This window comes from Harpia harpyja, chromosome Z (assembly GCF_026419915.1).
Source record: "Harpia harpyja isolate bHarHar1 chromosome Z, bHarHar1 primary haplotype, whole genome shotgun sequence".
NCBI lineage: Eukaryota > Metazoa > Chordata > Aves > Accipitriformes > Accipitridae > Harpia > Harpia harpyja.
Window position 1 is genome coordinate 11,937,152 of NC_068969.1, and position 22,673 is coordinate 11,959,824.

Consider the following 22,673-nt stretch of genomic DNA (forward strand, 5'->3'; position numbering starts at 1 on the left):
TGCCACTGAAACATTGCAACCAACGTGCTGAACTAAACTCACCTCCTCTGTCACTCTTGCTGTGGTTCTGCAGTTTTGCTCTGGCTCATTCTCCTCTGACAAATACATAGTTTTACACAGACACGTCATTAAACGGTGGCACAATGTTGTAGCTCGGCAGAGGAGAGCCTCACGCTTGACTTCGTGCCCACGTGTGACTTCCCAGCGTGGCCACTGCTCTTCCCTCCTCCCGGCTCAGCAATTCCCCGGGGCTCCTCAGCCTCTTTTCCTGCAGAGCGAGGCAGCCGCTGATTTGGGGCTAGTACCTCACATTTGCTTTACTTCCCACATGTGAGTAGTTCTGGGATGTCCATTCATCCAGCTGGCGTCAGCCGTGTGTGGAAGCGCCTCCAGGCCGGCTGCAGCGGTGATGGCACCGGCACCGGCATCGCTCGCGGCCACAGCGGCTCCCTCCTCCCGGCACATCCCACACGGGCAGCTTTAGCATCCTCCTGCTTGGGCAGAGAGCCCGAGTGCATTCGGGCCCTGATACTGGGTTTGGACCGCATTACACTAGGTGCTCTACCAATGGCGAGTATTCTATTTGTATTGTGTTAGGACCAGTAATGATATTTTGGTTATCATATCCATATATATGGTGCCAGTTTGGATACATAGGGAGAGAAAAAACAGAAACAGAGAGATTTCCAGTTTAATCCTATTATCTCTTCTCTTATGTTAGTCCAAATACAACGCTGATTATTTTTTTTTCTTAGGGTAAGTGTTGACCTTTAGAGCAGGCCAAGGGCAATCTTGAGCTCGCCTGTGACCACCGGTCCGGGGGGCAGCACCCCTGCAGTCCCTCTGAATTGAAATCTCTTTCTGGCTCCGTCAACCTGATTCCCAGGTTGCCTGACAGATAATGTGGCATGCCAGCCACCCGCTGCTTTTTCATTTAAATAAATGAGAAAGTTGTGGCTAAATTAACACTCCAGCAGAGGTAATAAGGACCAACTCAGCAGCTGCCATGATGTATGCAAATTGCAGTTTCACACATTAGGAGCTCGATGTTGCTTAATTTGTAGGTCTTTCTGTCTTTTAAATGAAAACGCCTCCATCAAATTCAGGCGATCTTAAAAAAAAAGGCAGAAGAAAGCCCCCAAAGTCAACTACTCGCCAGTGCTTCTAGCTGCACCTACAGTCTTCTTCTGGGGTTTTCCTCCCGATCCCCTGATAAGCGTTATTAGTGAGTTGTACTGCACTGCCGGATGCTTTTGGGCAAAATATCTGCTGATTTCCAATGAACACACAGCCTGAGTAAGGAGGTACTGCTGGCCCTTTGGTATAAACAGAAACCTGATTTTTTTTTTTTCAGTGATGCCACAATCCAGGAGCTCAACATCCACCAGGTTTTTTTTCTCTGGAAATGAAACTGTAATAATGCGAAGGAAGACCTGTGATAGCCTCCAGTTAATCAGACAGAAGGAATGGGCTGATAGGAGAGCATTTTTTTCTCCTTTTAGATCAGTAGAGATGGGAATGGAGATGCAAAGAAGCATGTAACTGGATGGGGTTTGTGGAAATGCTGTTCTGTACATTAGTTTTAGTGCTTTTTAATCTCTCTAAGAAAATTATGGATATCACTGTGTTAGGGTCAAAAAGATTTCCAAATGGACACCAAAAGTGAAACTCAGGAAGGGAAGTCCATCCTCAGAATAGCAGAAGTTGGGGCTATTATGGCCACAGAAAGTAGAAATAAGTAATGTTTCTCAGGGTATGTACTGCAAGAGCAAGCAAAATATTAAAAACATTCTGAAGCAGATTTTAGCTGGTTCAGAAATGTTACTGCCACAGGATATAAGGCTAAAAAATGGTCCAGGCTCACCCAGTCTTTCCCAGGTTTTATTCAGAAAGGCAGAGGTTTCCTTCTAAAATAAATCCCATTCAAAAGATTTGTGGTTTGCCTATTTTTTTTGCTCTCCTGACTTACATGGTCAGTCCTCGGGAGCTATTGCCTCAGGTCTTTGAATGCCTTTGGAGGAGATGCTCTTTCCTCTGCTCTGGTCATCAATTCCTCCATGCTCAATTCCTGTTCCTGGAGGTCATCTTCTTAGCCTTCACTTACCCCTTTCATAACCTAGAGATACCTTAGTGACCCCCAGCATGCCGTTAGCAAAGAAATAACAGGAACTTGCCCTGTCTAGTCATTATTTGGCTGCATGTGTTGAAACAAACTGTCACATGAAAATGCAAGATAAAAAGCCACAATGAATTTGTGGGCAAGAAACACTCAGGCTATAACCAAAATGCAGGGTCTGAGGTGCTTCCCCATTCCCAGAAGTGAATGCGTACCTGGGCTAGTTTCCAGCTCCTTGCTGAAGGCAGAGCTGGCATACACCTCCTCCCCATTACTCTTACTTCTTCTCGAGGAAAGGAAACCCGAGCACTCGGGTGGGATAAGAGCTGCAGCCTGCCCTGAACTGAGCTACTGGGGACAGGGATTGAGGGAAAAGCTCCAAGGTGCCTCCATCCTGCTTTTCAGATGCAGTCTTGGCAAAATTGGGTGATTTACTATTCAGGACACCAAAGAAGACCATAATTCTGGCTACTGTGACTTTATCTGTCACTCAGTACAAGCCCCTGCCGCTCTCTTTGGTCTTTGTCCCTCATCGCTAAACTAGGATGACAATGCTTTCCTACCAGTCAGAGAGCTTAATTGGTACTCATTAAGCTGCAGGGCCCATGTGCCAATTGTGCAAATTAAGAAGGGTATCCATGTTTGTGTTTTCCAATAAATTCTGCATTTGCTGCAGCCCCCCAACCTGGTACACAACTGTGCCGCAAAAAAATGCATTAAAAAACTCTTTCTTATGCAGTGGTTATGATGAATGAATTACCAAATATGAAGCAAACTATGCATCACTTTTCTGACAAAGAGGCAATAACTCTGAGAGACATGGCCTTCTCCCGTGACGGGCATGAGGCATCTGTCCCTAAATTGGTATGAAGACGATGCCGGTTCATACATGTCCACTCCTGAGCACTGAGCTGGAGATGGCTCCTCTCTCCCATTCCCCTGCTGCCCCAAACGTGATGGACATTTGTAGCGTAGTGCCAGAGCTCCAAGCCACATGATGAAACTGTGTACCAGAGGCAGACAGACAGCCTGTCTATACATCCATGGGTGCTCAAGGTGAAAGGGAGACAGATGGTCACAGAGGGAGCAAGAAGGATGGAGCACCTAGCAGGGCCTTATCCACAAAGACCTCAGTAAATGGCGCACATCCTGGCTCAGGCCAGGCACCAGATAGCCTCTTTCACCCCGTGATCTGAGTCACCAGACTGTAGCCTTGTGAGCTCACCTGCGAGGGATCTCATGAATTAGGAGGTAAAAACTTGGAAAGATCTGCAATACTGTCACCCTTTAATTGCCCATCTACAGTTGCCCATAGACATGCAGCTGATTTTGCTCAAACCTTGCAACTGAGCATAGTGGTTTATTCTAGAGCAGCAGTACATCATAGATAATGAACAGGAATTAGGATCCTTCAAAAAAGTAAAATTTCTTCTACTTCTGTCCACAAAAAAAGGATGAAGAAATGTAGCATCTTCCAAGTTACACCCCATGTGGCAATGTTCCAAACCTCTTTCCATATGTTCCTAAGTGTTGAAATCCAAAATGTTCCATATCTTGCTGCCAAATTCTCTGGCTCAATCCCAACAGCTCTTACAATACAGTTGGGTATTGTCTAGTGAAAAAAAAAAATCATCTCAGATGATTGATAATTAAAAATATATTTGATCATCAGATATAGATATGAATGGCCAAGGGGTGCTGCGCTGAATGAATCATTCATGCTCACAGATTTCAAAGCAGCAGAAGGATATCTTTCTGATCTTACTGAAGTTGCCCCAGAAATCCTTGTTTGATGCAGAACGTATTGAAGAGATTTGAAACTGGGGGCAGAGGTGGAGGCAGATGAGCCATGGCAGAGAGCTACACTGCCAGGGTGTAGTCTGGGGTATGTGTCTGAACCGGACTGCAGAGGGAGGTTTTGGACTCAGGCAGACATTGCTGCATTGGTTTCACCCCTGTCTCATTTCAGACTGAGCCCCACAAAACCAAAGGCTAGGAGTTTATCCCCGTTTTAAACCAAAGCATAGATGCTGCTGTAATGCCATCCCTGCGGGTGCTGAGGCACTGGGCACGGGTCTCGGGGTGGGACTGAGGACACACACATTGCTCAGCATGTCTCATACACATTTCACAGCAGAGGAGGGAAAGACATGCTTTATGCTCTCCGGCTCAGGTGCTGAATGTTGCAGCCTTCCCTCTGCTGTCCTCCTCCTCAAAACCTCCCAAGGTCTGGGAATGATGGAGTTCCATGCAGATATCTACATCCAGGAGCTGAGTGTTTCCTCTTGTGCCTGAAAGGGTAGCATCTCCAAACCTTAGACTTCCATTTAAAAACTTACTCTAACTCTGGAGAAGATTCAGTAATGTACTAGGAAAACTCAACAAGTAAAAACAATCAGCACATGCTGGTATCAAAGCATGGTACTGAGAACTGGAAGGTTCCCACGTGCAGGAGTCCAGGCAGCCCCACCGACAGGTCTGTAACAGGAATCTGAACTGACATTATCAGCCCACAGCAACTGCAGATGCTCGTGATGCCAAAGCACAAACAAAACCACAGATATCTTTGCTACATGAGAATCAATGACTGTAGCCAAGATGTAATAGATATCTTGTGCTGGAGGAAACAGGATGAGGGTTGGGTGGTGAACTCTCAGATACCATAACTTTTGATGTTATTAACAGCACATGCTGCTCATTTACAGTAAGATCAAATACAAAGGGTATTAATGGCCTCGAGGACTGAAGATGTCCATCTCTGAAGTACATGAGGCTCTGGTAACAAACTTTTGTTGTCCTGATATACAGCATTGTCATCCTATACAGGAAATACTTTGCCTATGGATGCTTTGTGCCCTTTTTCACTGCAATGCTCCTCATTTCCCATCACCTTTCTCAAAGTGTACTTCTGCATTAATCAGCACATGCATTAATTCTGCCTAGGAGGAAAACCAGTGAGTGTGTTCTCCTGCACTAGAAGGTATAAAGTAAATTGTAGCAGATACTGTAAAAATTAAATAACTGAGAGGGAACAATTATGAACCAGATGCAAGCAGTAATGAATGTGGTGCTTAGTACAGAATAAGTCGGTGTGAATTCATGGTATTAGGGTGCAACACCGAGCACAACTGGGCCTTAATTTTGTTGGCCACTTGGTGCTACCACAATATATATACAGGAGAATGCTCCCAGGAGTAAGCAGTGTATTTGGTATAAGGTTTCTGTAAGACGTTAAGATACTGCCTAACACCTATACCAGGATGGCAGAGTATCTGCTAGAATTCTCTTGTTCCATACCATAATGCTTACTTTTTCTCCAACATGCATTTTGCTCTGGGGATATTCTTTATTTTGTCTAGCACTACTCCTGATTTACATCCGTGTGAGCAAGAGCAGAATCAGGCCTCCAGTTAAATAGCTAATGCAGCTGTTTTGCTGAACCAGCTTCCTGGCTGGGAATGAATCCAGTCAGCTGTGGATAACAAACCCCAGTAATAGAGATTTCAAAGATTTCATACATTTTTTTTTTCTTAAAATTTGCAGAGTTACTTTTCTTACAAAATCTGTTAGGCAGATGTTAGGAAGTAATTACTGTACATGAATCGGAAAGAAAATGCACATCTTACACTGAACATGTGTGAGTGGACTGAGTAAAGAAACCAAAGATACATGAGAAAAAAGCTAAAATATATCTGAGCAGAATCTGCCAGAATTTGCCACAGGGTTATAAGGGAGAAAAAGCACAAGGCAAGCTCTTCTCATGAGCCATGCGTTCATTGTATATCCAGAACAACAAGCCTGCTACCTTTTCTAGCAACACCAGAATTATACTTACCATTCGTGGATAGAAGTCAGCCCTGGCTGGGCAGGGGTAGCTTCCGTCAACATCTAAGAGCCTTTCAGGCAATTACATCAGTAACCAATGTGGTGGACAGAACCAAAATGTTGCTACAGACACCCTCATGCTCAAATATCCCAAAGTATCCTTAGATCACGGCACACATAGATGTAAATAGGGCTAATCATTTGAGTTAAAACTCTTGCCTCTGTGTACAGAATTATTGTAATTTTTATATATAAATACAACCAATCTTCAAATGATGGTGACAGCAGTAATAGCATCCAGGAGATTAGGCTAGAAAGCGAAATTGCAGGGAAAATTTTGCCCTGAAGAATGTAGTTATCCAGGTTGTGGTTTTGTCCAGGACCCAATATTCCCTATACTTGCAAATCTGGGTAATCTTTAATGACTGAAAAAGTTACTGCTTCAGTTCTTCACAGTGCTCTGATGGATAGATTTCAAGATGAGATGGGAGTTAATACTGGTATAACTGGGTAAACAAAATCAGGAGCATTAAGAATGGATTCTGCCCTCAGCTTGCCTCCAGCATTGAGCCCTACTTTCCTCTGCCCTGATTTCCCCTGTAAAATTTTATCCTTCCTTTCCGAAGGACTTTGAAATCTCAGGTTCAAAGTACTAAATTATGAGTTAAATAAAATATCTCAGTAAGTGATAATAAAAAACCTGCGTGTCTTTTACAGCTTTTTCCATCACTAGCAGTTAATGCACTTCATAGATGAGCTTGATATAATTACCTTTACGTTGCAGTGTGGCCAACTGAGGCCAAGTAAGGGAATGATTCACCTGTACCGTGAAAGCTCCCTTAAGATGCCCTTTAGGGGCATAAAGCAGACCTCCAGATTGTGCTGATTTTCACACATAAAATCAATTTCATTCAAAAAATAAGTTGCACGTCAGTAACTATGACCCTCTAAAATTCCACCTCAGTGTTTATGAACCTATAAACACTATAAAAAGAAATGTTACAAAAGAAGCCCTTAGAATTACAAACCAGGCAGGATATTGAATATTTTAAGTCTAAATTACAATATCAAACCTCATTTTGAGAAATGCTATGAAAGCATCAGGGTTGGGTGCATTTTAGAACAGCATTTGTCATAAAAAAGAGCTTGAACATTTGGGTTGCCAAGGCAGAAACAAGCACTACAGACACATTTTACCCTTATGGGGATTCATCAAGGTTGTGCAGTGCAGCTGTTGTCTTAGTAAAAGAAAGTATCAGCCCCTGGCTGGAAGAAACAGAAACATAATTATGTTATGATGAGCTGGAAAACATGCAAAGAAAAAATTGGAATGCAAAGCATGATAAATGATGCTTTGTCAATTGCAAAGCAGCAAGAAAACCAGGCAGCACAATAATAACTCTTCACCAGTCAATGCTTCCAGTTTGGCTACCAAAATAAACCACCACTCTAACCATGACAGAATAGCTGTATCTTTTGGCTGTATTATTTAGTCCTGATACAATGATGCTGGGTTTGTAAAGTGGATTATGCACTCATCCTTAGTAATAGAAATGAGAAAAGGAATGGTCAGGTGCTTCTCAAAATTGAGACCATAATTCCATCCAGAAAAAATGTGTAGTGTTGTCTTATTCTGATTTTTATCCATATTGAAATTCAAAGCTTAGAACTTTTTCCTTTAAGATGCCTTTTAATTACGTTTCTGCCATAAAAACCCTGTTTCTACTGAGGTGACCAACGTTTTATGAATAGTAATACGGCTACATGCAGTCATATCGCAGTAAAATAGGAAATGCCATCCCATAACAGACTCATTAATCTGTCTGTCCTCACGGTGACAAGGACAGGATTTCCCTTCAAGTGCTGCAGCAATGTGCTTGCCCAGGGTATAAACCACTAAAGTTTATTCTTGTGATGTGAGTGAATCCAGGGGGAAAATTGGACTAATTATACACCAGCACAGGAAACTTTTATTTAGAAACCAATACTGGGCCGCAGAGATAAAAAGGGACAAATGTTTAAAGAAAACCTTCGCATGATAAGGGGGAAAATGATTAAAAAAAAAAAAAAATCAGGAGGAAGGGGAGTTTGGTGGAGCTAACGTGTCCACATGCTCCCAGGGCACAGAGAAGCTGTGGCTGTGCCCTCTAGTGCCCGAGACCTGCAATACTTCACTGCAACTTCTGTCAACCAAGGGCTTGTGCACCTGAGAAAATCCACCAGCGAGCTGTTTTCTGCAGCACCCAGTGCGGATCAGCTCCCTTGCTGGGACACTGCTAAGGTTACACAGTTCTAGACTTTTATAAAAACCATATTTATTCCCAAGGCAGAGTTATTCTCAAGCAAGAGGGTTGCTAGAATAACTCTATTGACTTCTACAGACAAAACTTTAGGGCGGAATTTCCACCTTTCATTTTGAATTTCCTACCTTTGGAGGATGCCATTTATATATTTTGTACTAAGAATGCCTGAGAATTTGACATTAATATTCTTCTTTTTAATTAAAAAAACCAAATGAACTACCAAACAAAAAATGTATTGCTTCTGTAATTAAAAACAACCAGCTCTCAAATTAGCATCTATGTAGGATGGGTCATCTTCTATACATCAGTTTAAAGGACTGAAACCTATATTCAAAGAGTGTATTTTTAAGTGTGTATTTTTGGTCCTGTCAAATAAGGAGCACAGGCAAGATACTAATCACTCATATAGCTACTGTCTGCAGTCACAGCTTTGTAAGTGACTTCTAATGGCAGCATGATTTGCAGAATTTTTAATACCTACAAAAAAATGAGGACTATTTTTACCACTAATTATTTTCATTTACATGGTAAAAATACTTTATTACTTGACTGTAGTTTGCGTCTAGGGGTACTAAACCACTTGTAGCTTAATCTAATAATTCTATTCCCACTGATTAGGAAAGTGAAATTACTGATGGGCAACAAATCAGTGGAAGCCTGCAAACAATTTCTGTGATGCTCAGATATCCCTGCACTAACCCTTCCAGCTTTCTCCATTTCACTTGGCGCTAATTTGTGAAGAGGTACATGAGACTGCAGAATTGCAGACCAATGCCAAGCTAGTTATAATTTCTCCTGATATTGTTAAGCTTAACCTGATCAATAAAGTATTGTCCTTTAACATTTTCTTCCTCAATCTGGTTTGCCTGACACCAAGTTTATTTTTTTGGCTGCAAGGCATTAAAATTGTTATTTTACAGGAAAAAGAAAGCAGTTTATCCCAGCCTCCACTCCTGTCTCATGCCCATACATGTCTTACTCAGGAATACCAACAGGCAAGCAAAGGCAGATTACACAAATAAGTAAAGCTGAATGAGTGGACTCTGGGTAGGGATAAATAGAAAAAAAAGCCAAAGAGAAGGGCAAAACCAAAATAGTGACTCTAAACTGACAGCTTTAGTGGCATTGGCTTCTTTGCTTTTCACTTGATTTTAATTCTTCCTCTTCATGCTTCATCTCCCATTGTTTCCCATGTGCTCTCTCGCTTGCACTGTCTGTTGCTCTCTCCTGCTGCTCCCTGACTACTGTAACTTCCAGCGTTTTTCTGTTGGAGCAGATTCTTCCATAACCACATACTTCTTAGATATTTTATTATTGCGTCCTTCTCCTCTATTATTTTCTTCCTCCTTCTTGTCAGCAAAAGTTCTCTTTGTGGTCCTGGTGAGCAGAATCCCAAATGGTTTAGCATCCACACCCCATCAAATCCACTTCTCACACAAAAATACTCCTTTGCTATTTAAGAGCATGGTACCGTCAACCAGAGTGGAAGGATCTCATACAGTCTATTTACCTTTGCATGCCAACAGGATATGATCCATTTAAAACTCATTTTGTGAATGAAAGCCTAACGACAAAGAAAATCCTATCTCATTCCCTTACCCCACCATCAGAATCACATGCCAGCCCGCTATGCTGTCTCCCATCCATCCTACTTTCTCCTTTCTCTTCTCTCTAGCCTGTTCTCTCTCTCCCCTTGCTGTGATAACTAGTTTTCATTATACATGTTTTCTCTGTCATTCCAGCGATTGATTCTTTTCCTAAAATTTGCCTTATTTGAAGGCGTAATCCTTTGCTCTATACTCCTGTGGGTGAGTCAATGGAGATGCTTAAGCTAAGTAGGGCTCAGCCTTTAATAAACCACACACCTTTCCCTACAAGGCTTAAGTAATCACTGAGTTAGTGTAAAGATTCACCAATTGTATTTCTATTTTTTATTAAGAAGTTGATTTAGCTTAAACTGTATTTCCAAAACGTATTTCACTCCGCCGAGACAAGAGAAGATGTTACAGTCTCATAAATACTGCATGCTCAGACATCCCTTTGATTTCTCACAGGGAGCCAGCATGCAATAATTGCTCTGCTAACGCCCTGTATACTGTTTGGATATCAGCCTGGTGAATTCTTCAGACCCAATCCAGTTTTCTCAGGTGGCTTTTCATTCATGGCTTAAACGCCATAAACTAATAAGGTAACTAGTCAGCAGTCGCTTCTCATCCATTTTTATGATGTTATCACGAGATGGGGGAGGGTGTGCTACCTATGAGAAGAAATGTCCTCAAATTCCTGGGGGCTCAGGGAAGCTGGGAAGGAGGGGTCGGCTGATCCTTCGCTCCTGTGCACTGGTGAGAATCTGGACCTGGCAGAGAGTGTAGGTTGGACCACAGTCCTGCTGCTTCCAGTATTAGCTACACGGAGGTTAACGGGGTATCGAGGGAATCATATCTCTGGACTGACCAGGACAGGCTCTCAAAGACAGGAGCTCGCCCTCGTGTCCCAGCAAAGGTCATTTTCTTTGAGATGCTATTTTTATCCTGAATTTTAGAAAGAGGTATTTTCCTTGTCTCTCCCCACCTCTCTGTGGCCCTGGGAACTCGGATATTCCCAGCACCACAGGGGGAGAGGAGCCTGTTCCTGGCATCAGGTTTCATGGATGGCTGTAGGGAAGCAGTGAAGTGTTCCTGGCAGATAAACTGTGAACAGGGGAAGAGGCTTCTTTCCTTCTTTCTTTTCTCCTTAATCCAGTTATTATCTGATCTGTATCCTTCAAATAAATATGCATGCCCTTGCTTCTTCCAACTCTGGAGCTGGCTTGTGATAGCTCTTTAATTCCACCCATCCGTGCTTAGACAGTAGCTGGCCTACCAAATTGTACGCCTCCAAGTACAGCTCCCAGGGCTCTGGTTAAGACCCCATCTGACCAAAGTCTCGCTCATTATAAACTACTATAAATGATGGGTTTGGGTTTTTCTTCAAACAATAGCAGTTACAGGAATATGTAATTTTGCTTTTGCCGTTTACAACTAAACCCTCCCCTAGGGCATTTAATATAAATGACACCGAAAGAGGAAAAAATCTGGTTTTGATTTCCTTTTTATTTTTATATGGGTCATCTCTGAGGTTTTGCATTTATTGTTATTATTGTTAGCATATATTTCTTTCCTTTCCTCAGCCTTTGTTTCCAGGTTTGGACTCAGTGAGCACATTGCCTAGCTTTAAAAAAATATTGTTAATAGCTGCCTCTTCTTAAAAAGGCCTGAGACCTCTAAGTATATGTAGGTATGTAAAAACTAAAGTTTATAACGCTATCCTGATGAAATGTAAAAGGCCCGAATCTGCGTCCTTAAGATAAACAATTTAAAAGTGCTCAATAAATGCTAAGCACTTACCAGTATTAAATGACAAAACTCAGTATCGGGATGCCTAAAGGCTGGGAAGCTATTTTAACTTCAGGGAACCTTGCTGTGGCAATTTTCATAAGCAAGTATCGCATACCATCAAAGAGAGCTCAGATTACACAGTCGCAACACATGTACTGCGTATAATCTATGGTGATCAGGTGCATTCTTAGGCTATGCGTGTATAAATTATATGCTGTATTTATAAATTGCCTCTACCATGAACGAGGGTGCGATGCAAGGGGCTCGGGTGCTCCTCTGAGCTCCTATCTGAAAGACTCAGTCTTTCCGGCGTGGCTTCAAAGTCCGAAGAGCCGCAGGTCTAAACGCAAACGGTGAAGTTTGGATTTGGGACTACAAAGAGCGGTTCAGACCGGGGAAGCCCAGAAGGCAGCACGGCTTCATAGTCTGCCGTCGCTCGATTCAGCGGATAAAAGCCGTCCACGCTCCCGGGGTGTCACTCGCGGCCACGCAAGCCCGCTGGCAGTCAGCTGAGCGGCCACTCCTATGGCCAGAGCCCGGGGCTTAGGGCTGGTCAGCCGGCACGGGCTGTGGGCAGCGCTGCGGCTGCCTGCCCCCCCGCCGGCAGCCATGTGAAGCCCGCGGGGAGGCAGACGGAGGCTCAGCCGGTGAGGACCCACCCGCGGGCGGGGTGGGGGGGGGGGGGGCGGGGAACGCCGCGGCTCTCCTCCGCTCTCACCCTCCCGCCGGGCACCGCTGCCCGCTCGGTCGGCGCCCAGCCCAGCCCAGCCCGGGCAGGGGGGGCGGCGGCAGCGACCGCGTCCCGGGCGCGGCACCCTCCGCCCGCCCGTCCTCCCCTCCGCCGCCGCCGCCTCCGGGAGCGGCCGGTACCGGCGCACCGTGGGGTGGAGCCGCCCGGCTTCGGCGCCGCTGGGGGAAGCGGGGAGGCTGCCCGCCTCGCCGCGGCTGCAGGGTGCGTGTGCGGGGCTTGCGAACTGGGCTCGCGTCGGTGCTTGGACCCCCCCCCCCCCCTCCCGCTCCCCGCCTGGCAGCCAGGGGCTGGGGAAGTTGCGCTTACACGCGAGCCGGCTTCGCAGCGGGGATCGCTCTGAGGAAAAGGGGCTCCCCCCTCCCTCGCCGCCGCCCCCCCGTCGCCGTGGCCTCCGAACAGTAAGTGGCAGGAAGGAAGTAAAGTTGCAAACAACCTGCAGCGGCAGGAACTTTCTGAGCTGCCCCAGCTGCATGTGTTCAAGGTGCCTTTGATGTGTGTGCAGCAGCTTCTGGAAAGTGGACTGCAGCTTTCCCACTCGTCAGCCCTCCCTCTCCCCCACCCTTCCCAACCTCCCCTCCCACCACCGCCACTTCAGCCCACACACGCAATTTGTTGGAGAAGGGGAAAAAAAAAAAAAAAAGTGATGAACAAGAAGTGGTGAATTACCCAAGCGACTTTCCTCAAAGAGCGAGCGAGCCGGGAAGAGGAGCTTGCGGCGAGCCCCGCGCAGCCCGCCCGGCGCACCGGAGCTGCCCGGGAGGCACCCGCCGAGCACCCACCGGGGACCGTGGGGGCTGCGTGGTTGGCGGAGTGTGAATGCATCTCCGCAGCGAGGTGCAAAAAGCCTTAGCTGCTTGCATTCGACTTGCGATGCCGGCTCCTCACTAGAATGCAAACCCTTGCACAGGATGAAAACAGGTTTGTTGCAAATTCTCCTGGAAATGTTTCATTCCCCACCGCCGCCACCTTCCTGTTTGAGATGTCAGAGAAGATCTCGATGATGACACGGTGGCAGATACCTCTGCTGCGTGCCCTCCGCTGCTCTTTGGAGATGTTAAGGCAGAGATAAATCTTTTATGCAGCTGTCTTTTCGTATCTGTAGTGGTTGCTGCACAATCTGCACTTGATTGCAGCTAAAATATTCTTTTTAGGATCCGTTTCACAAAACGATGCAAAATAAACACAGATGGGAGAAGTGGGGGAGAGAAAGCTGTAATGAAGTAGTGATGGTGGATTGATCTTCCCTCCTTCCCCCTCTCCGATGTCCTCCCCCCAAATGTGAGCCTTTTCTGAACACAAAATGCTACGTTTCTGTTTTAAAGCACTAAAGATTTTTGGGGGGTCTTCGGCTGAGGTTTTGGAGGGAGACTTCCATCAGTGGTGCTTGCCTTACTGACTGACTTTCCTGAATGTCTGTGGCTACCAAGCCCAACAGCCTCTATCTTGCCTTCACCTGTTTTAAAGTATGTCTTGTTTCTTCCAACATCTTGCAGGTCATTCTTCCAGAATGCCAGAGGAAAGTTCGCCAAAGCGGAGTCCTCAAAACATCCCGTACAAAGACCTGCCCCATATCGTCAATGCTGATGGGCAGTATCTCTTCTGCAGGTATTGGAAGCCAGCAGCAGCTCCCAGGTGAGCACTTTCTGGCAAATGTCCTTTTTTATGATCAGTAAATAAGACTCTGTTTGTGTAATTATTATTTATAGCTTGACTGGTGTTACAGGGCTGTGTGCATGGAGCTTTATAGAGCCACTAAGAGACATTTCTCTCATCTGAGAGAGCCCCTACTGGAAAGGCTGTATTCTCCAAACCTTTACTCACTCAAGTCGGCCTTATAGATGTAAAACATGGAGTTACTGTCATTTCATGCACAGCTGGCTTGGTTGGCAGTTCAGTATGCTACCGGGTGGCACATGCAGGTGGCTGATGCCTATCAGCAATAAACAACTATCTTCAAACTAATAGCACAGGCAATCAGGGAGGGACAGGATACAGGCTTAGGGATGTCTCCTCTTTCTGGTTTTCTCAGTGTCAACAAATTAAACATCAGCATCTGACTTCAATTTCAACAGTAGTAGCCGAAATAGGGCAATGAGCGGAATATGGTTTGACTGCATTGCTTTTTGACTGTTGTTTGGGGTTTTTTTACTTATTTATAGTTAGTAATGATTTAGGGAGCGCTTTCACTGGCAGCTGTGATTTCAAAACTGACCTCAGTAATAAATACGGACAAGGAACCAGACAGATAAATTTCTCTAGTGTTTTTGTCATAATTTAGATAATCCCTTTACTGTAATAGCTTTCTGTGCTGATTGTGTGCTGATTATGATCTGCTATATAAAGCTATCTCTGTTTCTCCCATAGTTAGGATCCTTCTTCTTCCTCCCTGTATCTGCTGGCTTGGCATGTATTTATGCTACCACTAGTTATATACGTAGCTACTTCATAAAAATCTGGATATTGTTTTATTGTTTTCTTTTTCTGCAAGCCAACAGGAAAAGCTGTGTTGATTTTATACAGCTAGAAGACAGTCACAGGAAAAAGTTGTTCAAGCTGTAGTAGGGAGTTAAACTTTTTCCTTGACCACCCAACAGGTTAGACGTCATCCTCTGTCCAAATCAGCCTGCGACTGCGCCGAGAGATGGATATGGATCCAAGTTAGCTGGCCTTGGGTTTTATGCCTGCCAAACTAAGGGGTAGTAGGAATAACATAGAGCTGGGAGGTGGGCAAGCACCGAAGTACACTGTCCGCAGAGGGGAGGGCAGTGCAGCCACCCCACTATAGTTCCATTGCACTGGTCAGGCTGTAGAACACGGGTCTTGGTTAAGATCGCCTGGTCCACAGAACATTTTACAGTTACTTCTGCTTAGTGCCTTTCAGAAACAAGAAGGAAAGTTTTTGGCACTGGTGCTTTACATAGTCTTTGCGCCAACCTGAAGATTTCCTCTACAGAAAAAAAAAGTGCTATTAAAACAAGCTTCTACTGTGAAACCAGGCTGTCTTGTATTATAATGCTAATTAATCATTAACTGCCCACAACGGGTCTTCACCCAGTTGTGGAATTGGTTTCTTTTTTCATGTTTAATTTCTTAGCAAATTAGTAGTGAGTGGATGGGTCTTTGATCCAGAAATGAAAGGATGATAAAGAGCTGAGAGTTAAAACTTGGTGTCTAAGTCCTCTGGGTAGTTAATTTTTTTTAGGGCTCTGTGCACCAAGCAGTTAATTGAGAGCGAGCTTGCCCTAGTTTTGTGACAACAAAAGTGGATGGGCTCAGTGTTGCTCATTTACGAGTGGTTCCTAAGTGTGTGTGTGTGTGTGTTTGCGTTTGCATGTTTGTGTATAAGGAGGGGGCGTACTGTTTATTATTAGCTCTTTTTGCATTGTTATGTATGAGAGAGATGGTAAGTGACTGAATAACAAGTTAGTGCCTGGATCCTACAGTCAAGAATGCTCTTGAAGTGCTTTGATAGGCAAACCAAAAATACATTTGTTTTTTTCCCCCTCTCACTTTTCATAAGTAGCTCAGCTTCTTCTGCTTCATATGTAGAAGCTCAGGAACTTTCATCTAATTTTAAATGTTCAGCGAAAGTGATCTATATATATGTGTATAGGGAGAGAAAGAGAGACACCTCAGGGGACTTTTACAGGCTTGTTACAGTTTATTCTATTTCAAATACTGAAGGCGATTCTTTCAATCTTCTAACTCAATTGTTGATTCAGGTTCAAATCTTAACGTTAATGAATGACGCTATAACTGTCAAACGGTGGGCTCTTTCATTGATCCATTATGCATCTAATCCCAGCTAGAGCTATAGAAATACCTCTTCACTGCAGATGCCCAAAGGTTATCATTGCCTTGTCTTCTGTTAGAATAGAACTTATCATCCTTGATCCCTCCCCCAGGGAGGGGAAAACCCGGGATATCTGCCAAAGGAAAAATTAAAAAGTAGCCCTAGCCTGGGGTTGAAGAGCAAACAATGGCTAGGCAGTGTCTGAGAGTGGGGCCGACCAACAGACATTACCCCTCGGAGCTGGGCCTTCTCTTTTATCTCCTCAAACAGACCCACAAAGGTGGATAAAGACTGTAGCAGACTAATGTGCTGTAGCCTTTTTTTTTAAAAAAAAAACGGTTTGTCGGGAAGATGGGGAAATTTTGTGAGGCTTTTTTGCTTCATGCTTACAGATATCCAGGCTCTGATCCTGCGTGGTGTTGATCTGACTGATCAGCCCTTACTGATGCACATATGGAAGCTTTGTTGTAAGTGCCACCGAGGCCAAGGTTGTCCTGTGAGTGAAAGGCACCTATTGTGAGTTCCTCAGCAGGGTCCGCTTTGTTTCGAAGGGGGATTTAGGTGATTACTTCACAGGAAGCTGACGCACAAAGGCACTCAGATGTCATAATGATTAGATGGGGTAGATAGAGAAGGTAGTAATGGGACTAAGGAAGGAGAGCCACAGTGTTTTCCACTTGTTTTTCAGGTGGGAAGTCACTCCCAACAGCAGAGCTGGGGACTGGGTGTCTTCTGTTGCTGTCTGCTGGCAGCAATGCAGGTGCAACTTCCCCAGCCAGCAGCCCTGCAAGCTGCCCAACTTGTTGAGCCAGTTTCATCTTAAGATGTAATTAAGTGGTCTTGTTGAATGCAGCAGGGAAGAAGAAGCAGTATGTTCTGGTGTCGTTTTCATGTATCGTGCCAACAGCAGGATTTGTGGAGCATGAAAACAGGTAGCTCTTCGGCACTGAGTGCTCACTAGTCAGTGCAAAGCTTCAGATCTGGGCAAGGCAGGGCATTTTCAGGACCGTGTAATGTTGTTTGGAGGAAGTAAATTGCCGGTACCAAACCAGATAGATCTTGTGCCTGTAGCGTGTCCCAGTAGTCGAGGAAATCCTACTTAATGGGAAAGCAGTCTTTGTGTAAACAGAAACAACGCTTCCATGCAAGGTTAAAACCTCTGCCACCGCCCTGAGCGGTCTCAGTCAAAATATGAGGTAACAGGAGGTGAGGAATTAAGAAACCATGCTCTGTTGCTAGCTCTCAGACAAAGCTGCTAAGAATAGAGGTGGGATGAGGAAGGGGAAGGAAAGTTGGGAGGAGAAGTCAGACATTTCCTCTGAGGCCCCTAAAGGGCCTGGAGAAGTTCAGAGATGACCCTCTTTTCCTCTCTGTTCTGTATCCCCATAGCTTTTTCTGGATGCTTCAGCTGTTCCTGTCACTGCCTAGATAAGCACAGTCTGTTCTGGGGCACTTTCAGCCCCTCTGCTTGACCTCAAATAAACCCTGTGAGATTTATTAATCCAGGGTAGTTTTTTTCAAAGGTGCTAATAGCCTGCAGTCATCATTGACTTCAGACAAAGTGATGCTTAACTCTCTCCCTGTAGATCAGCCACTCTAGGGTGGACACTTGAAGCTTGAGACACTTGTAGTTAGAGGATGCTTTTGAAAATGTGGGTTCCAAACATCCTTGTATTTGAGCTTCCTCATGGATCAAACAAATCATTATCTGGCTAGTTAGCATGATGCTTGTGTGTCTCTCCACGTAGTGGTCTCTAGGTGCACTTAGATGATTGCCAGCAACTGAAGTGGTCTGCCTGAGGAGGCTGCCTGAAGCTGAGACATGTGTGGGTCACAGATGTGTTCCTGGTCAATTGTTAATGTACACTAAAATGGATTGGCTCAACTTTAGACATCGTGACCACGTTTAAGTGAACAGAGTTGCAATTGTCTGAGTAAACAGTGTCTTTGTAGGAGTTCTTTCAGTTCTACACCTGACAAGTGTGATTAAAAATACAAAAATAAACAAACAAAAAGCACTCGCTTTTCTGTTTACTTTTTTTATTTGTTTTACTCTTTGAAAAATGCCTGTCATTCATTCTGACATGTTAGCAGTGAAAGGCCAAGCCAATAAGGAGAAAATATATTTCTCTCTTCCCCAAGGACTTTGCAGAAGTGCCTGTGGTGCAGAAATACAAACTGCCTTTATATTTGAACTGGCCCTTAAATTGTGAATATTGCTTGCTGATTTTGGCACCTCATTACCAGCATTTCCATGGCATTTCCAGAAGAACAGCACAGCTCCCAGCATGAGCAGATGACAAAGCTGAATATGACTTTCAGACCCTTCCAAAAGGAATAAATAAATAAATAAGCCCAAGTGAAGTCAAAGCAAAGGGAATCAAGTCACTAATTATAATGTCTTTAATTATACTGTGTTAGTCTCTAGAAATACTTAAAGGAATTTCTAATTCAGTGTCACTCTTGAAGAACACTTTTATTTGTACTAATGAGGTCAACTTCAAACTAACACACAAGGCCCAAATTTGTATGGTGCAAAGTGACTTATGTCAGCACAGTTTGTCGTAGGATGAATTCAGCTCCCTCTGTGTGTCTGATCACATCGTACACAGTGCAAAGGGGAAATAACAATTATCATTGTTGAATCAGCATTCCAGGCTTTGCTTGCTGTGTTGCTATTACCTGAGTTTCTAAAGCCTCCCTTCTATTCATCAGCCGTGTATGTGTTCCTTTAATGCCTATGTCCTCTTTGCTCCATGCGACTGTCTTATTCACGGTGAATGGAGGCATCCTTTTATGATTTCTTACGCATTTCCAGAGGATGGGCAAATTAGCAAACCAGCTTCACGTAAGAGGGACTCTGACAGACAGGAGAGCAGCTGTGGTTCTTGCTGTAGATATTTCCAAACGGCTTTTTTAGCAGGATAATTTTTTTCAGTCCCCACAGGAATGCTCAACAGAAGCAAATCTGCCTTTTATTCCACAGAACCCAAGGAAAAAGGCAAATAACAAAGGGAATAACAACTGTAATTTAAACTGTCCCTTTTGCTCATTGCCCTGTTAGGATCAGCTTCTGAGCACAAGCGTACAACTTTGTGACACTAGTGTGTGGGAACAAGATGACTTTAGGAGTTCCCTGTTGTGAATCTCAAAGCAGTAAAATTTCATCCTGGTCCTGAGACAGCAGCAAAGGAAGCAAAATCAATGTTGGTTCTCAGTGAGCCACCTGATAAACTCTTGGAAATGGTGCTGTCCAACACGGTGAATATCAGATAGAGGCAGAAATAGGAGAAAAGAAGAAAAATGGTCTTGAGATTGTGTTGAAAAACTCAATTTCTGCTCATGATTCTGTGAGAGACTGAAGGCTGAGCAAACCTTGCTTTTCTCATGCAAATAATTCATTTGCTTTTAATGGGATTACAAGTCTGGTGATCAGTATTGGCTTTGCACCATGACTCTGATGGATCCCCTAGCTGGTCACTCAGCAGTTAGGGCCCTGCCTGTCCCTCCAGGTCTCTTTATCATGAGCAGACCCTGCACTGGCTCTCCTCTCAGACTCAGGTGCATAAATTTTCTTCAGCTCATCAGACTGGGAGCACTCTAAACCAGTTACTTGTTGACAGTGGTGCAATAGTTGAAGTAGACAAACTCATCAACCTTATCAGGGTTCCAGATGCAAGAGCACTTTACTTCACTAGCACAAGAAATGTGTAGGTTTAGACAAAATGATAAAACCAGCCACACACAGTTCCTTGCCTCAATTTCTTCAGCACTCTTGAACATCCCTTGGGAACACACAGCAGCTCTTTTAGATCACCATGAATACATCTACAACAAGAGTTGGCTGGCATAGTTGTACTGGCTAGAAGAGGGTATTTTTTCTAGATGCCTATTGCAGAGGAGTTGGCCTGTGTTTCCTTGCAAGTTCCCTTCAAGCTGCTGTGACTTTGTGCTTTTCAAAGCCAGGGCGAACATCTGATCTCTTTGTTCTTCTAGGGAAATTGCATTGTTCTAAGAGCTGTCCCTGCAGACACATTTGGCTGAGCTGCCTTCCCTTGGTTCAGGTGTGTCTTTGCCCTAATGTGCTTCCACTTGAATGGAAGCCATCAGTGTTTTAAACCTCCTATTGTGCCTTATCCGAGAGATGTGACACAACCCTGATAGCAAAAGGCTGATTCTCCTAAGTATCCAAGGAGATAGTATTGCATCCTGCCCATCGGATTCCTTAAGATATGCTTAGGCAGGTCCCTTATCTCATCACACCCCAGTTAGGTCCTTAACTATACCCATATGACCCTGCCCTGTACTCTACCAGTACAGATGTTCTGACACTGTATCAGTATGGCTTATTATCCTACAGGAAGGAAATTAGCAGCACCAGGGTAAGTAAAGTTTTTTGACATCACTAAAACCATATCTCTCCTAGCGTTTCTTCTTGCAGACCAATAAAATTTCACTTATGTTAAGTGGAAGAGAAATACTAGTGCAGCTATCCCAAATACCAACCTTGGGCTAGTCCCAACCATAAATATCTTCTAAAGCAACCAGACCTGGGGGAGTCACTGGGTGGTGGTGTCAGGAAGACATCTCAAAGCTGACCAGCCTCTCTGTCCAGACAGTGGTACCAAGGTGTGGCCTTGGGGACAGGCAGGGAACGGCCAGTGGAAGTGGTCCTGGTGGCCAGAGCGCTCCGGTCAGATTTGCCTGCCTCCAAGCACACTGCTACGGGCTGTCCACATCAGCTAGGGCAGGAGAGGGGATGGGTCTTGGAGCGTGCTCTACTTGGGGATGTGTTTGTTTCTCCTAGACAGATGCAGTATGTCTGTGTCCAAAGGGATTAATTATTTTTGCAGTGGCAGCCGTGTAGCCGTTTTCAATGTCCCCAGACCTTGAGTAACACCAGACTTCATGAGTACTTCCACTGGAATGAAAGAGACTCCCCTTCTGCATGACAGACACTTGCTCTCCAGCCAGAAGCTATCTTCATTTCTGTTTGGCAGGCGCTCACTTGATGATGGGAGCCTCAGAATCCTCCCATACCAAGTGATGGCAAGGGCAGCTTGCTAGACCTAGAAAATTTAGTGTCAGAAAACAGAATAAAGAAGTCATTGAGGAGCAGAGAACGGGCAAAACACATGGTGAGGACAGTCATTAGGCAGTGACACAATGACCAGTGATGTACAGAATTGGACCCTTAATTTCTCTGTGCTTTTGTTTCTTCATCTAAAATTGGGTGTAATCATCCAGGCAAATGATATAAATTGGGTCTGGAGTCCCTAGATGAAAGGTGCTAGAGAAAGTAAATTATTCCTTGAGGTTTTGGTGGATGAAGAGTGCTTGCTGTCTGAAGAGAGATTTTTAAAAAAATCCACTAAGTGATGCATTAGTTGTTCTCTGCTGTTCAGCTACAAGTAAATTGTCTCAGCAGCAATCCTTTAAAAGAAAGAAAAGAGAGAGAAAAAAAAAGGAAACAAAATATTGACAACTGGGCTAAAGCCAAACATTCAGCAGTAATAGTGTAGTAATCATTTGCTCCATTATTGTGTATAGATGGGTAAGGAGAAAATGTATGAACTGCTATAGATTTGGTAGGAAAGAAAGATTACTGATCTTTTTCAGCCATCTATCTAACCTATGATAAAAAGGGCTTGCTCTGTATGTTTTCTCTCTTCCTTGATGAAGCTTGAAGCTTGCAGAGTGAGGGAATAAAACTTAAATCTTTGGCCTTTTTTTAGAACAGAAAGCTGGTTTAATTCGCTGTAGGTGTCAGCAGGTTAGCTAGTTCACCAGCTGGCAAGATGAGCTTATTTTTATAATTTTTCAACGTATTTTTTACTTTTATTTTTCAAAACTATCTCAGTGAGGTTTCAAATTCAACTGTCAAATTCCAGAAATCTGCAGTGGCTTAATTTGCTGGGCTAAAGGCATGAGGAGTGATGAGGAATCAGTAAGTAATTAAATTGTTGTAGAGATAACATCTATCCCACTTAATGGTTAAGCTTTTTCTTCATTTTTTCAATTTTATGTGAGAGCTAGTCTACAATATTTGGAGTATTAAACACTGTATTCTGGGCAGCATTCATAATCTCATGTTATGAAAAGGATATTCAAGCCATCAGCTCTCCGCAGATGATTTTAGCAAGGAGCGCCAAGCATCTCAACCCAGGTTGTCTTGAAAATGCACAGATCATCTCTCTGACACTATTAGCAGCCCACAAGTTCATTAGGACAGAAAGCTTTTTAAAAATTGACTTTTTCTTCCCAGGTTTGCTGTGGCCCCATGCATGTAACACAGGGCTGGAGCTCAGGGAACCCACGGTGACATTTTGACCCTGCTGTTAAAACTCCCGCTGATTGCTGTAGGGTCGGGTTTTGCCTCAGGCTGTGTGTCCATCCTTGCCTCTGGCATGCTGTGTTGCCATGGGCAAGGTTTTTTACCTCTTGTGCTTCAGTTTACATGACAGTGGGAGGAAGGGAGGGTTGATCATAGAATCATAGAATCATAGAA

General features: G+C 44.2%; 1 protein-coding gene across 7 annotated transcripts in view; it reads left to right on the forward strand.

The window, feature by feature from the left end:
- MGLL (monoglyceride lipase) overlaps nt 1-22,673 on the forward strand; it is a 109,107-nt gene that overhangs the window by 28,677 nt on the left and 57,757 nt on the right. For 3 of the 7 annotated variants that reach the window (XM_052775924.1, XM_052775930.1, XM_052775925.1), the window contains exon 3: nt 13,866-14,004. In XM_052775924.1, the coding sequence (XP_052631884.1) occupies nt 13,866-14,004 (139 nt within the window). Of the gene's footprint in view, nt 1-12,154; nt 12,269-12,676; nt 12,771-13,013; nt 13,291-13,626; nt 13,651-13,865; nt 14,005-22,673 lie in introns of those variants that run through there. The other 4 variants (XM_052775927.1, XM_052775928.1, XM_052775926.1 and 1 more) reach the window with 4 other exon arrangements.